At 33.9% G+C, this 14,406-nt stretch overlaps 2 protein-coding genes across 3 annotated transcripts; both read right to left on the bottom strand.

Moving 5' to 3' along the window:
* Positions 1 to 1,316: 1,316 nt before the first annotated feature.
* Positions 1,317 to 4,326, bottom strand: LOC110603241 (phosphatidylinositol 3,4,5-trisphosphate 3-phosphatase and protein-tyrosine-phosphatase PTEN1). Of its 2 annotated transcripts, none has more exons than XM_043953982.1 (7): positions 4,053 to 4,326; positions 3,549 to 3,859; positions 3,302 to 3,478; positions 3,104 to 3,217; positions 2,822 to 3,010; positions 2,410 to 2,748; positions 1,317 to 2,314 (listed from the first exon to the last, which is right to left on the bottom strand). In XM_043953982.1, the coding sequence occupies exons 2-7, from the start codon at positions 3,834 to 3,836 to the stop codon at positions 2,147 to 2,149; spliced, it is 1,275 nt and encodes a 424-aa protein (XP_043809917.1). In that variant the 5' UTR covers positions 3,837 to 3,859; positions 4,053 to 4,326; the 3' UTR covers positions 1,317 to 2,146. The 2 variants fall into 2 exon arrangements, with proteins under 2 accessions (XP_043809917.1, XP_043809916.1); XM_043953981.1 differs by having other exon boundaries at positions 3,963 to 4,326.
* Positions 4,327 to 4,476: 150 nt separating this feature from the next.
* LOC110609243 (cyclic nucleotide-gated ion channel 2) lies at positions 4,477 to 9,447 on the bottom strand. Its single transcript, XM_043953980.1, has 8 exons — positions 9,069 to 9,447; positions 8,333 to 8,990; positions 6,333 to 6,548; positions 5,932 to 6,248; positions 5,721 to 5,832; positions 5,398 to 5,634; positions 5,230 to 5,316; positions 4,477 to 5,140 (listed from the first exon to the last, which is right to left on the bottom strand). The coding sequence occupies exons 1-8, from the start codon at positions 9,104 to 9,106 to the stop codon at positions 4,655 to 4,657; spliced, it is 2,151 nt and encodes a 716-aa protein (XP_043809915.1). The 5' UTR covers positions 9,107 to 9,447; the 3' UTR covers positions 4,477 to 4,654.
* Positions 9,448 to 14,406: the final 4,959 nt, after the last annotated feature.

Genomic DNA, 14,406 nt, shown 5'->3' on the forward strand with positions numbered 1-14,406 from the left:
AAAACTCTAATTAGCACACAGCCCTTCGCCTTACTCTTGACGTTCTATCCTCTTTTCAATTTTCTCTCTTCCTTCTCTATATCTTGATTCAAATTGTTGTTCTATACATCCTTCATAATTGCAACCCCCTCCAAATACATGGCAGGAGTATAATTATGTCTCGCCCAGCAAGCTGTTGGCATCCTTGGTTTCAGGGCAAGAAAAATAGGGGGGAAAAAAGGTGCACAAGACATGCTTGAATTGTGTCCAGGAATTCATCTGGTATCTCTCTGAGATTATACTATAATCTAGAATTAATGCTTAGATCAGTATCATAAAGAACATCCAAGTAATCAGGCAGTTGCAAAGGATCAATGTGCAGTGTGCATCCTTAGGATTTTATTATTATTATTATTTGTGAGATAGGGGATATGAGAATAAGGGACTTGAACCTTGCTCTCCCACTTTAGCCACTAGACTATGCCTATTATTTAGTTAAACAATCAAGGGCTGAAATGTGCCCCTTTCTTCTCTGCTTTCCAGCAGCAATCCTTCTCTCATTTCTCCTCATCCATTTTCATTTTCTCTCCTCCATCCACATACCTCCCTCACATAATGCTAACTCTTAACTCATTCTACATCAAATATGTTCAACTCAATTTGAGCATACTCACTCATTCACTCACTATTTTCAACTCAATTTCCATCATCTAACCCATGAAGGATCAAAACCCGACTTTTATCAGCATTCATCTATAAATTCACGTCAAACACTTGGTGTGCATATAACCGCCTCCAGTAAAGGATTTACTTTCTCATTTCCAAGGTAGCATCAAGACCAGAAGTGCTTATGAGAGTGCTAATATTGAAACCACAGGTTTATGTTCCCATTTTCTTTCCTAAAATTTGTCACTCGCCCGTCGCACTATCACGCGCCCCGATTTTCAAAAGAAAATCTCTCCGTCGAATACCAAGCCGAGTCTTTACTCGCAAGGGAAGGGCTCGACCTCTGGGGCCTTTGCTTTGCTTCCCTTCTCTCCACTCTTTATACCCTCCTAACCCTAGCTTCACATCAATGCTATGCTACCCTACAATTAACGCCGACATTTATCCGTATTGATCAATGAACTTACATCGAACATCTACTGTGCATAATCGTCTCCAATAACGGATTTTCCTTCTCACTTTCGTAGATATTGTCAAGACCAAAAACTACTTATGAGAGAGCTAAAATTGAAACAACAAATTCCTTTTTCCCATTTTCTTTCCTATAATTTGTCGCTTTTAAAAAAAATCAACTGCATATAAGAAAAAGTATCCGAAAAATGTTGAACAAGTAAAGGAAAAGAAACTCAATTTTCAATCTTTTATTTTTTTCAAAAAGAATAAAAGAAAAGGAAGAATTAAATGTAGGGCAATCCCATCGCTATGGCTGCAAAGACTAGAGCAGCCAAGCGGCCATGGCAGCCCCAAGTTTGCTTATTGTGCGCCCGTCGCACTTTCACGCGCCACGATTTTTCAAAGGAACCTCTCCCGTGGAATACCACGCCACCCCTTTACTCACGAGGGAAGCGCTCGGCCTCGGGCGGATTTGCTTTGCTTCTCTTCTCTCCTACTTTTATACCCTCCTAACCCTAGCTTCCTAATCCTCTTTGCCCAATTGCCACTGCTCTTTCCCTTATTTACTCTTTTACCCCAAACTTTTATTTAAATATATAACATATTTTAAATCATTAATATAGACTTTATTTAGATCTCGAGCATAAACAGACTATGGGGAAGATGGTGCAGCCAAGATTCGAAGAAACAAGGTAAAAGTCTAAAGTTCGGTTTTTTTATTTAATTTGCCCTCCAGTTATAATCGCCGCTTCTGACAGTTTATTATTGGTCCTTGAAATAAATCCAAAGTTTTTCAAATCAAAACAAAAGAAATGGGCAATCGGATCCACCAAAAAGAAAACCAATTAGACATCCGCAAGAACAGAAAAGCGAAGCACATTTTGATCTTTTGCCATGATCTCAGCAGTACCTAATTAAGATACAAAACTTCATCTTCTTTACTTGTTCCTGCCGCCGTCCATGAAAAACTAGACAGCGAGACCACGTCTCATAATATATCTTGATGGAGGAGGACGTCTAGTTAACTGTATACATTTTGAAAAAGATTTCAGAAACAATCGTCAGTAAGACGATCTTCATTCTCATCAGAAGAAGGAGGAATGCATGCAGGGTTTGTATTTGCCCTTGCCGGACCAAATAGCAGCTCCAAGCAGAAGGAAGACCCACATATTGATTTACCCTTATTCCCAAGTTTATCCAAATCTCTCACTGAGAACTGCAAGGTTACAAAAGCCAGGTTCTTGAATATTGATCAAATCAATATCAGTGTGCATAAGCCTGTAATTAATGTTCAAGAGCAGTAAAATTTACCTGTAGCAAGCTATTCTTGATGAAAGCTGTGTTGAAGCAGACATAGAAAAGGCGGCCTCCGATCATTTTCTGGTAGAATATAACACGGACATCTCCTGTAACCTCTACAGGTTTATTGAAGTAGAAGTCCAGGCAGCTCTTTTGATCGATGATGGGATTTTCTGTGTCCATTTGAACTACAATGCGAGGTTCTTCTACTTCGGACTTCTTCTGTTCTTCATCACCTTCAATAAAAGAGATATAGTAGCGAGGACTAGCATTTCTCTGATATCCTTTCGTAATGGGTCTGCAGTAACCTCTGGCAACTTCCCCAGCTGGACGGTATAGCTGGCCTGGTACCTGTCAAACAAAAGTCAGTATCGAGACCTGACCATTGAAAGCGAGCGTGGGACACTGAGACTTAGTTAATGACCTCTTCCAACTCTGTGACCACAAAGAAGATTGAAACAGTGTTAATCACGTCATAAAGACGAATTCGGCGCAGTTCTCTGCTACAAGATTGAGGTATGTTTGCTTTAGGAGGTCCATCTCCAATTCTCTTAGGAAACGAAAGTACACTAGCCCAGTACCCCACATAACGACGTTGGCTTGGTATTGAGACCTGTCAGCAGAAAAAGCTTTAATCTTTCTTCAGCTTTAAGAATTTTGTATCAAAATTGATAAACTATAGGACTTATAATTGATTGTTCTTAACTCCTTCATTGTTCGTAGTCCGTTTATTTGCATACAATTGAAGAGCCTCGTCTGCTGTCATGCCACTGTAAACAAGGTAGGCACAGACCATTAAACCTGTTCGACCTTTACCAGCCTGCAAGTTTCAACCATTTAACAAGATTGGTGCTAACTAAACGTGAAAGAACTCAACACATTTGTATCTGCAATAGTCTCATACCATGCAGTGCACAACTGCAATATTTTTGGGGTCTAGTGATAGCCATGTATTAACACTTTCACAAAACTGCTTCATCATTTCCAGAGGTGGAACATGATTGTCATCAAAAGGGTATGCCTCAACACGACCATGAAAATGTGCTGGATCGTAAGATTCCTCGATACATAAATTATAGACCTGCAGAATATACAGAACAAAAATAATTCAACTTTCATGAATAAGCAAACATTACAACATAATCAAGTACCTTGTAGTGCTCTGGATGCCTCATGTCTAGCACAGATTTCACCTGCCATAGAGGATTACGATACATTGCTCGCATACGTTCTGCAGGGAATGACATAGCTAATACTCTATCTGTGATATATGACATGTCAAGATCATATCCAGCAACAAGCATTCGCCTGCGATGCTTCGATACCAAGCTTCGAAGATATATACTTGTGGTGAGGTAATTGATGAATGAATGTTGAGCATGTTGTAAATTTGAGGTCTCAGCCTTTCCTAGCCCCTCCTTTGCAAGCTTCGAACCCATTTAGCCGTTCAACGTTAAGATTTCTGCTTGAAAATAATTGGGGAAAAAGTACACGTAAATTGCATAGGTAATAAAGAAAAGCTCAAACAGATGTGCGTATGTATATATATATATATATATATATACCTTCACTTGAAGAAGAAATTGTCCAGTCAATTTCATAAGAATAATAGCGATTTCTAGAACATGCAGGTGTAGAGAAGGTAAAATTTTTACGTTGAAGTCCTGGAAATAGCTGCAGCAAAATGGAATAGGAGCAAAGTGGATTCAGGGGGGCCAGGAGATTACGACATGCTCCATGTTCTTTCTTCCTTGGTACAAAGCGAAATTGATGAGAAATGTATAGAATCTGGATATTGTATGCTAAAACTGGATGAAGCTTTTGTTCCCTAATTTTCAACCCCTAATATTGAGGCTAATGGGGCTTGGCCTCTCATGTGAATTAAGATATTATCTTTTTTCTCTCTTTACTCCACCAAGAAAAAAGTAGTTACAAAGGGAAGGAGGGAACTTTAACTGAAATTTAGATTTTGTTTTTCATATTTAGATGATGGATTTTGCTAAAAATGATGTAAAGAATACAAAGATAAATTTAGCAGGAGCTGAATTTCCGAAAGAAGATTCCATGACCTTGCAGAAGTAAAAGAAACAAAAATAAACTTTTAATCAACTTGCGAAGAATGAGGCTATCAAGTGCCAAAAAATAAAAAGTTTATATTCCATGGCCAGGTCTATCTACCATGGAGAATTTTGCGCCTAAAGCAAGGAACAAGACTTATTAAGCAATGGATACAAGTGAAGAGTATCTAAGCAAGGTCTTATTCGAGGTGATCATGTGGCCTGATTGACATGAACATTGCAGCATACTGAAGTAGCCGACGATCAGAGCCTCCATTTTCTACTACAGGAGTCACCGGACCTCTAGTCCTCTTCCTGTAGCGCCGCCAAGCAAATTGTATGTTCACTGCTGCCCATGTTCGCCAATTCGAGGAATAATATCTCGCAGTCCGCTTAAGCCTTTCGTTAGCAAACTTGTAACGGAAATGATCTGTGATGTAACGAAGATGGTTTGCATCAAGTCCAAATGCTTCTGTAGATTCTATACTAACGAATGTAGCAGATGAGGCTGGAAGCCGGTCTATGAATGGGCGGCGGAGGCACCAAGAAAGCAGCTCATCACCCAGAAACCCTCCTGGTTCAAGCACGCTGGTTGCTACCATGCCTTTACTGAGGCTTTGGCTTCTCTTGATACGCCCACGAATGATGAACACCATCCTTTGCACAGGATCTCCTTCTCTAATTATCTGCTTGATAGTAACGAAAATTTGTCAGATCACTTTATCACTATCACTAATAAAGCGATGAAATGTTTAAACTGAACTGGGTTTTTCACCTTTTCATCTTTAGAGTACACAAGGGGCCTAACCCGATCGCAGATGTTGTCAAGAATAAGATCATCCAAGTTGTGGAACAGAGGAACCTGATGAAAATTCAGATTGTATTGACAAAATTGGCATAGAGGGCTAAAGAGTTAATTATTGGGAATGGTGACTTCTGTTACCTTCTTAATGAGGTCTAGGCAAAGGTAGCGCTTGATATCTCGTCGGAGTCCTTCAGGTAAGTCTTTGATTAATTCCATCTCATCATCACCTCCCATGGCTGCCCATCTTTGTCTTTCGAAGTTGCGAACTCTCTGTCTCAAACGAGATGGTAACTGTCTCCGCCTCATCCACCATTCCATATCTCTGCATCTCAGCTGCATTTTCCTCTTCTTTGCCATGACCGCATGCAGGAACACCTTCAATAGCATTCGTCGATTATTCTTCATTCATCATTTGAAACAGATTTTAAAAACTGTTAAACTAATCAATGAATGAAACCCACCTGGATATTCCCAATCAACAAAGTGAAGAGCATTAAACCACTAAGGACTATGCATATACTGAAAATTACTTCTAGCCAATTATTCGTGGGTTCCAGATCATTGCCAAAGGTACTGCAGATTAAACAGCAGGAATACAGACAGGTATATGAATATTTGTATTCAGAGCCCAAGAATTGCAAGAAATGATATCATTTTTCTTGTGGTAAGTACCTGAGAGTCATTAAACCCCAAAATATGGGATAAAAGATCTTGACAGCCAAAGAATTACTGGAAATGACAGGTAGAGCAGTCTTATAGATTCCATATTTGAATGGGCCTTTAATATCCAAGCACATTGGCTTTCTAACAGCCGTGGTAAAGTTACCACCACATGGATTTCCAATTGTGTTTGCAGATGCCAGAAACTGATAACAGATCTCCTCTGAGCAGGACAAAGATAGGTCACAATTTGGTCTTCTTTGACACTGCTGCCTCAGGCACGAAGCTGCCCGTTGAATGGCAAGAACATACCAGCATCCTCCAGCAACCTGCACACAAAATATTTCACTTTCAATCACATAATTTCTCATATGAAGCTCCAAAAAAGAGAGAAGAAAGATCAGTTGACATACATGAGAGGCAATGAAGTAGGCAATGAGATTAAGGCCAAAACCCCACCAAATGGTGCCAAAGATATAACCTGTAACCTTCTGCATTTTTCTCATCAAGTAAATGCAGTGGTACACTTTAGGGAGGAATTGGAACAAGAAGATAAGTAGAAGTATTGTCATTATCAGCTTAATATGCTCTTCTCTTATCAATTTGGGAAGAACTAACCAGAACACAGCCTGCAAAACCAAAATGGTCAAAATCTCAAAGAAAGTTCTAGGTATCTGCAAAACCATAAGATTAAACTTCAACAGTTCATCAAATAGATGTTATTATCAAAGAACCCTTTAGCAAAAACATTGGTTAACTTGCAATGTGATTAGCAAAGCAAAAGATTGTTCATTGGTCAACTTATTAAAATAATTTGAAAGGTTTCCAAGAAAATTGGAAAAAAGAGTTTCCTATTTAGACGTGTAGTTTTTAAAATTGGAAAATTAGTTTTTTAATTTCCAAAATCCAGCTAAAATTTAAATAATATATAGATTTGAGTTGTTTTTCACTATTTATTTTATAATAAAAGTATTTTTTTTATAACAAAACTTATATTATAAGATTTTCATAACTAAAACAAAATAATTATTTTAAAATAATTTTTTATCATTACATTAAAAAATATATTTAAATATCAATATCTTATATTTAAAATTTTTTGCTATAAACTAATCAAAAAAATAATTATTTATTTTTAAAAATTTTTATTATGTATAATTCATTTATTTATGGTAATATGATTTATTTTTTAATTATAAAAATTATGAATATTTTATTATTTTATTTGAATTTTTTTTTTTAAGGAAAGCAAGCTACAGTTAAGAATGTATGGGTAAAATATCGCAAAAATTAAACTAACTAACTTGATTTATAATAGCAATAACTAAATTCGTCCCGATTAAAAATGAATACAAAGTATTTAAATTCATTTAAAAAATAAAATTCAAGCCGTTTAGTTTCATAGGTTTTTAATTAATAATTTATATAAAAAATATTTTTTAATAATAATTTTTAGTTAAAAATTTTAATATTTTAAAATAATATTTAAATTTTAAATCTTAATGAAAATTTGTGAAAAAATTTATAAATATTATTATAAAATATATATTTTTATATTAAATTAATTATTTATATAACCGACTTCTATAACAGATACCTATAAATAAAATCAAATTTGATTCTAATCCACTATACGTATATTTTCATATTTAAATCTATTCTAATCTTAATTATAATTATTCAAAAACTATTAAAATTTGATTGGATCCAATATTCAAAATATCGGATTATTACCATTTCTACTCACGGCTAATAGAGTAATACATTAGACACACAACTATTAATCATGTCCATTTCTAGCCAGAACTGAATGGCTTCGGTGGTCGATCGAAACAATGAGCTAAATGTGTTAATTTGTCTATCCTAATCTTAATTAGAAAACAGAAAAATAAAATAAAAAACAAAAAAAATTATTTTGTATAAGTTAATACCCAAAATGTCTCGAAAATTTTACCTGCAACTATTTTAAAATATTTAATGTTTTAATATGAATACATTTATAATATTTCATACCATCCCTTAGTAATGGTAAGATTCTATTTAATAATAATTTTAAATGTAATATTTAAATTAAAGAAGTTAATTATAAAAAATTTTAATTTGTGCAAGTTAATGATTGTGAAATCATTCTTATAATATTTAGAAAAAAGATAAATTTTCTAATTCTGAGAATAGTTTATCTCGGTGAAGTTTAGCCCAGATTATAAACCAAACAAAACCATGCATCAGAGGGGACATGACATCTAACCTTATCACCATGACCGGTAACCCATACTTTTTTTAAATCATCACATCCCTCGATAACCCAACTAGGTTGTTACTTCCACTACAATTTTTCACGTGACACCACGTGATTGGACAAATTACTTGAGCAGAAACGTTTTCTGGAACAAGCTGAGCTAACTTCACATACCTGTGGGACTGGCAGTATTACAAACGCATCGAACCAGAACCCTTTCAAGGACCGCACGTAGTGGGAGGCGATGGCACGTGCATCCCATACCAGTTTCCCACACCCAACCACCAGCGATTCCCGCGACACGTATGCCAGCCTGAACTGCAACCACAAGTGGCACAAATGCACCGCATCCACACACGTGCGGAGAACAGTCACTATAGCGGCTAATCCACCGTCCATGTACAGGCACGGAGCACCACCTCTTCCAATTGACAACGCGTAGAAGAACAATGGATCAATAGCTAGAGCCATGCCACGAGCCAGAAGAAACGCGCGGTTCCATTTCTGAACGCGCTTGCTACGAGGGTCGAGGATTGTTTTCAAGGGGCCTCTGTGTACCCGTGGTTGGGCTTTAGATGAGGGACTCTTCTTGGGGCCAGGCCGGTTTTGGATAGGGACAAGAGATGAGCCGGCAGAGGCCACCCATTCGGGCTGGTGGGCGTGGTCGCAGCTGGTGGAGTGGAAGGCAGGAACACCAACCTGGGTACAGGCGTAGCATTCTACGGAGTTAGAGACGGCAGTGTCATCCACGTTGATATTGTTGCTGCCGCTGTCGCCGCTACTGTCGTTACTCTCAATCTGGCGATTTCGGCGGCAAAGCAGTCCAATCCACCTGCAGTATAAATTGAAATATTTTTAACATCAGACGGATCCATTATTCAACCAAATAATTTATTTAAAAATATTATACCTTGGGAGAGAGAAGTGGAAGTTGGGCTGAGAAGGCATGATTGGAAGAGTGGAACCATGGGAGAGAGGAAGGTGGTGAGAGGAAAACAAGAGATAGAGTGAGAGGAGAGGTTGAGTAGCTAAATGAAGAGAAGCTGAGGATGGGGGATTTTGGTGGGATTATAATAGCAGAATTCTGTCACGTAGCACATGAAGAGCCGCAGGAGGTAAAGAGCCAATTGCATACGAAACGATGGGTAGTGGAGTTGATGTGTCTGGTGAAGCACGGCGCTGGGTCCACAACCTCCAATCCACGAATAAGGTAATGCATGCAATGCAATGAACACCCCATGCCACCACAGTTTGGACCACAAACACACTCGCTAACTCCCAAGCCACCTATATTAGACAACCGCCTCTCACTGAAAGGCAGTAAGCCAGCAGGGGCAAATGGAAGCATCCTCTTAAAGTATAAACTGGAAATTTACCTACCTCGCTGGCTTATATCTTTTTCAGTTTTGCTTTTCACTGCTCGCGTCTTGCATGGCATTTTATTTTCTTTTTTTACAGTGAAACTTTAGCCGAAAAGTGATAATATTGAAGTGAGTTGGGTGTAGCTGTTGTTGTTTTAAATAATTCATGATAGGGCTTTTAAATTTTATTCCAAACATAATTATTGATAATGTAGGTCTGCACATTCATTCTACTCCGTACAAGAATCTAAATAATATTCTACAGTATGACGCAGACAAGTGCCAACAAAAAAAACTCGTAATTATGTTATTTGTGTTTATATATATATATCTTAGTTTTAGAAGATGACTCAGAAAATCAATTTTGTGGATACTATATATTAATCATTGAATATTTTATGGGTCTAAGGATAAAATTAGTTAAATCTGATATATTACTGAGTTATCTTTTTTTAATAATTAAATATTTACCTAAATTTAAAATGGTACAAGGGATTAGCAAAGCGCCTATTCCATGTGACTGGTTCAAGACAACTGGGAAAAATACAGAAGATGTGTGGTGTTCAAATGGAGATTGAACTTCAATTATAGAGATTTGGAGCATTCTTGTAGGTGAAAGTATACGGTGTCTGCAGGCACATCAAGATCCGCTGGATTTCCTACATCATCCACCCATCTCTGTCAATCAAAACTCATGTGGGGCTTCCATATAGTTACACACAATTAAGATTAACATGCCCATCAATTTCATTAGTGTAATAAAACAAAAGTTGGCATAATGGAAGAAATGTATAATTAGTTATATAAATTAAAAAATAATTAATTTAACATGTATAATTAGTTGTCAAAAATTAATATTATTTTTTCACAAAGATATTTCTATTATTGATTAGCATTAATATAAATCTGAGGTTTTTTATTCTAATGATGTTGGAATTGATGAAAAAACAAGTACGATTTCCTTTTAAGTAAAATGGAAATTTTATCAAAAAAAGAAAGAAAGGGATTAACCAATCAAGCATCATTAAATTTATGAACTTTGTCCTTTAATTACATCATTAATTGGCTCAAATAATATACATTCCCTAAAATAATACACATGATCTTTTGGATTATATTGCTAATCATGACCTTTTAAAGATAAGCTTTCAGGCAATCGATTATTGTACATTATATTAAATTATCTTTTTAATTTAATTAATATATATATATATTAAAAATTAAATCAGTACTAAGTAATTTTTAAAAAATTTATAATATAAAATGATATATAATTATTTCATAAATAGCAAACTGACCAAATAAATTTTAAGGTTACGTGTTCAGAGAGTGTTAGTTTTATATTAATTAGGGAAATCCATGCTTGATGCTTGCGTCGAGTTTTCTCTAGAACACTAAGTATTGTGATTAATTAATTAAGAATAATATAGTTAATGTGAAGAGATTTACGTAAACACCTGCAATGATAGAGTAGAGACGTAAACCTCTTTGTCGGCCAAATATATTGTTATTTTCTTGCAATTGGATGCGTAGCTCCATGGGCAATGGCTAGCTTAGCTGCACTCGCTTCTCCCTGACCCTAAATCCATATCTCTTCACTTATTATTTCCAGAAATGGAAAATAAATAAGAGTGAGAATTTTTTTTAAGTTCTTATTATAAGATTTCCATCACATTAAATGTGGTGAAAAAAATAATAATATTATTTTTTAATTAATATAAATAACGTTTAAATAATAAAAATAATAATAAATTAAAGAAAAAATAAATATTTTTTATTTTCTTTGTTATAAGATATTAAATCATTTATTTTGATTAAATTATCACAAATTATAAATCGTTCAAATGTCTCATCTCTAACGATATTCACTATAATAGCAATTGAAAAATCTTAAAATAATTTTAAGAGATAAAAAGCAAAAAAATTTTGAGTGCTAAAATTCTCAAAAGATTTCTCATAAAAGTAAATATAGATTCTCGCTCTCTTATACTTAAATTCTAGAATTATAATATAATAGTATTTATTTAACTAATTAAATAAATAAATTATAACTATGATCCAAAATTTTAATAAATAAGTTATATAAATTTTAAACAATTTTAATTACGTCATTATTTAATTAATTAGATAAAATCGTAATTTTTTTAAATTATAATTTTATTCCAATTGACATGCAATTAAGTTAATTTTTCATTTTATTTTTTTATGCAATTCTTTTTGTATGTGACTCATTAAATTCTAAATATGTTGATAACAAATATAATTAGTTATTAATTTAAAGGTCAATAATATTATTTAGTAACAAGTGAAATGCTAAAAGTAGTTTGACTTAACTTTTCATGTATGATTTGTAAGTGTAATCAACATCCCTTCATCATAAATGTTTTGATTTAATATTTAATATATAAAACGTATTTGCAATGTTAAATCATATTAGTTCTTATTTATTAACCCTTAAATTATTGAATGAAATTTGAAATCTCAATTGATAATTTCATTCTACTTGTGCAAAGATTTTATAATTAATACTAGAAGAGAATAAATGCGATATTCACTAATTTAATCTAGGGTGTCGGATCCTATATTAATCACATAAATATTTTCATATAATTCATAATATATCAAATTCATCTCATTTGTTACTCATAAACTAAGCAACCTATAATATGAAGCAAAACGCAAAAGTCCCTTTATTAATTTCAAATTAAATGATCACTTACATAACCATTATTTGAGAATCTATAGATACCGATTATTTTTTATATGAATTTTTCAGGCGGTTCAATTCAATGCGATTATTCATAAAATAATTAAGTATTTATATATTAATTTTAGATATTCCACATATTTCAATTTATGAGATCAGTTGTTTTCTCTAAAAGGAAGAAATATAATATGTACTAATTTTAATGGTTCTAATCATTATTCAATCATAATAAGAATATGGACTAGAAATATTTGGAAACGTTATTTAAATGCAATAAAAGTCTTTCTCTATACAGTAACATATTTTTATAATTTTTATTTTTACGCAAAGTTTCATTAATATTAAAAATAAATGTGAATTTTAATTTTATACTGTGTTTTTAAATATTTAAAATATATAAAAAATAATATTTAATGATAACCAGTAAAGCTTATCACCATTCTATCCATATACACGTGTGCGTAGATTACAAGTGCTGGAGATTGGAATCTCCATTGATATTTGACAATTTTGAATTTTGTCAAAAATAAATAATGCAGAAATTTATCTAAATTTAATTTATCATATATTTAAAATATAAAAAAATTAATTTTTAATAAAAAAATTATTTATTTTTATTTTAAATCAACAAAATGAACCGAGTTTAGAGCAATAAGAATTTCCAAATGTCTAAAACTGGAATGAGACAAAAGCAAAGCTTGAAAGCCATATATATATTCTGTGTTTCTGCTCCAACAAGAGATGGAATTAAAGATGGAGTGAGGATCCCAAATTCCTCCTGGTTGTTAAACGGATGTGTCCATCTGACGTTGTGCTTCCATAATTCTGCTTTTCATTTTCCATAAGGAATTAAAAAAAAAATGTTTTGGACAAAATTGAAAGAGAGGATAGAAGGGAAGCAATAATACAGATAAATATATTTTTTTAAATTTATAATTTTTAAATTAGGTTAAAAAGTAATTTTAAAAAAATATTTAAAAAAAATATTTTTTAAAATTTAAATATTTATTATATGATAATTAAAATTAAAGTGTCGTGATAAATAAAAATTTGGTAAGTACAGAGATGATGAATCTTTTCCTCTACCCTCTATTATTGTCATTGTCTTCTTTCCAAAAATCATTTACATCAATATATATTCTGCAATTATGATAACGTTTCTCTACTCTTCTATGCATGTATTTCTGTTATATTTATATATAACTATTTTAATATTCTGAAAAAAAAAACAGTTCCAAAAAATTTATTTTATTATTTAATATTTTTATGACTAAAATTTATCAGATTTAATTTAAATTTTTTAATATTCTGTAATTAATCTATTTAAAATTTTAATTCTCACAACCATCATTGAAATGCCAAATAGATTATATATATAAAATAAATTCAATTTGTAAAAAGAATGAAAATTGAAAATTGAAGGATCGGAAATCTGGACCCCATTTCTTATTTGATAGACATATCATCCGTTGAAAATTCTATATCTGTCTCTATATATATATATATATATATATATATAATCTTAAGTAAATTTTTCATATACATATTTATTATTATTTTTTTTGAAATAGGGGATTGGGGGAGTCCAACCTTAGACCTATCTATCAGGATGCACTGTAATACCCGGCTAGACTCCGGTATCGGAATTCCTACCGTCCGGTGGAATCTCGGATGTCGGAGACCTCTAGAAGGGTAAAGTCATGTTTTTAGGAAATGCTTTTATGTTTTAAATGATTTTAAGTGTGAATTAAATGGGTTTTTACATGAAAATAGCTTTGGAGGAAAACCCAGGTTCGGCCGCCGAAAGTCAAGTTCGGCCGCCGAACGTCAAGTTCGGCCGCCGAACATGCATGCGTTTTGGAGGCACGTTAGGCCCCCGAAAGCATGAGTGAGGGAAGTCAAGGTTCGGCCGCCGAACCTCATGTTCGGCCGCCGAACATTGCATGGTTGCGGAGGCACATTCGGCCCCCGAACGTGGCCTGGCCAGCCACTATAAAAGGGTCCCCTTGGTCCGCACGGGCGAGCTTTTTTTCTCTCCCATTGTCGGCCAAGGTGAGTCTCCACCGCTCCTCCCTCGATCTTGAGTGTTTCCTCTAGATCTTTCATGGTTTTAACGAGGTTTCATCTTGCTTTGAAGTTTTTGAGCTTTTGAATCGAGTTTTGAGCAAGTTTTGAGCTTG

Source organism: Manihot esculenta, chromosome 2, assembly GCF_001659605.2.
Source record: "Manihot esculenta cultivar AM560-2 chromosome 2, M.esculenta_v8, whole genome shotgun sequence".
Classification (NCBI taxonomy): domain Eukaryota; kingdom Viridiplantae; phylum Streptophyta; class Magnoliopsida; order Malpighiales; family Euphorbiaceae; genus Manihot; species Manihot esculenta.

Coding starts and splice junctions, on each gene's coding strand:
- LOC110603241 (XM_043953982.1), bottom strand. CDS start 3,836: ATGGGTTCGAAGCTTGCAAAGGAGGGGCTAGGAAAGGCTGAGACCTCA. Junction 3,011..3,103: donor GGACTACGAACAATGAAGGA/GTTAAGAACAAT, acceptor TTCTGCTGACAG/GTCTCAATACCAAGCCAACG. Junction 2,315..2,409: donor TCAAGAATAGCTTGCTACAG/GTAAATTTTACT, acceptor GTAACCTTGCAG/TTCTCAGTGAGAGATTTGGA.
- LOC110609243 (XM_043953980.1), bottom strand. CDS start 9,106: ATGCCTTCTCAGCCCAACTTCCACTTCTCTCTCCCAAG. Junction 8,991..9,068: donor TTCCACTTCTCTCTCCCAAG/GTATAATATTTT, acceptor TTTATACTGCAG/GTGGATTGGACTGCTTTGCC. Junction 5,833..5,931: donor TGGGGTTTAATGACTCTCAG/GTACTTACCACA, acceptor TTTAATCTGCAG/TACCTTTGGCAATGATCTGG.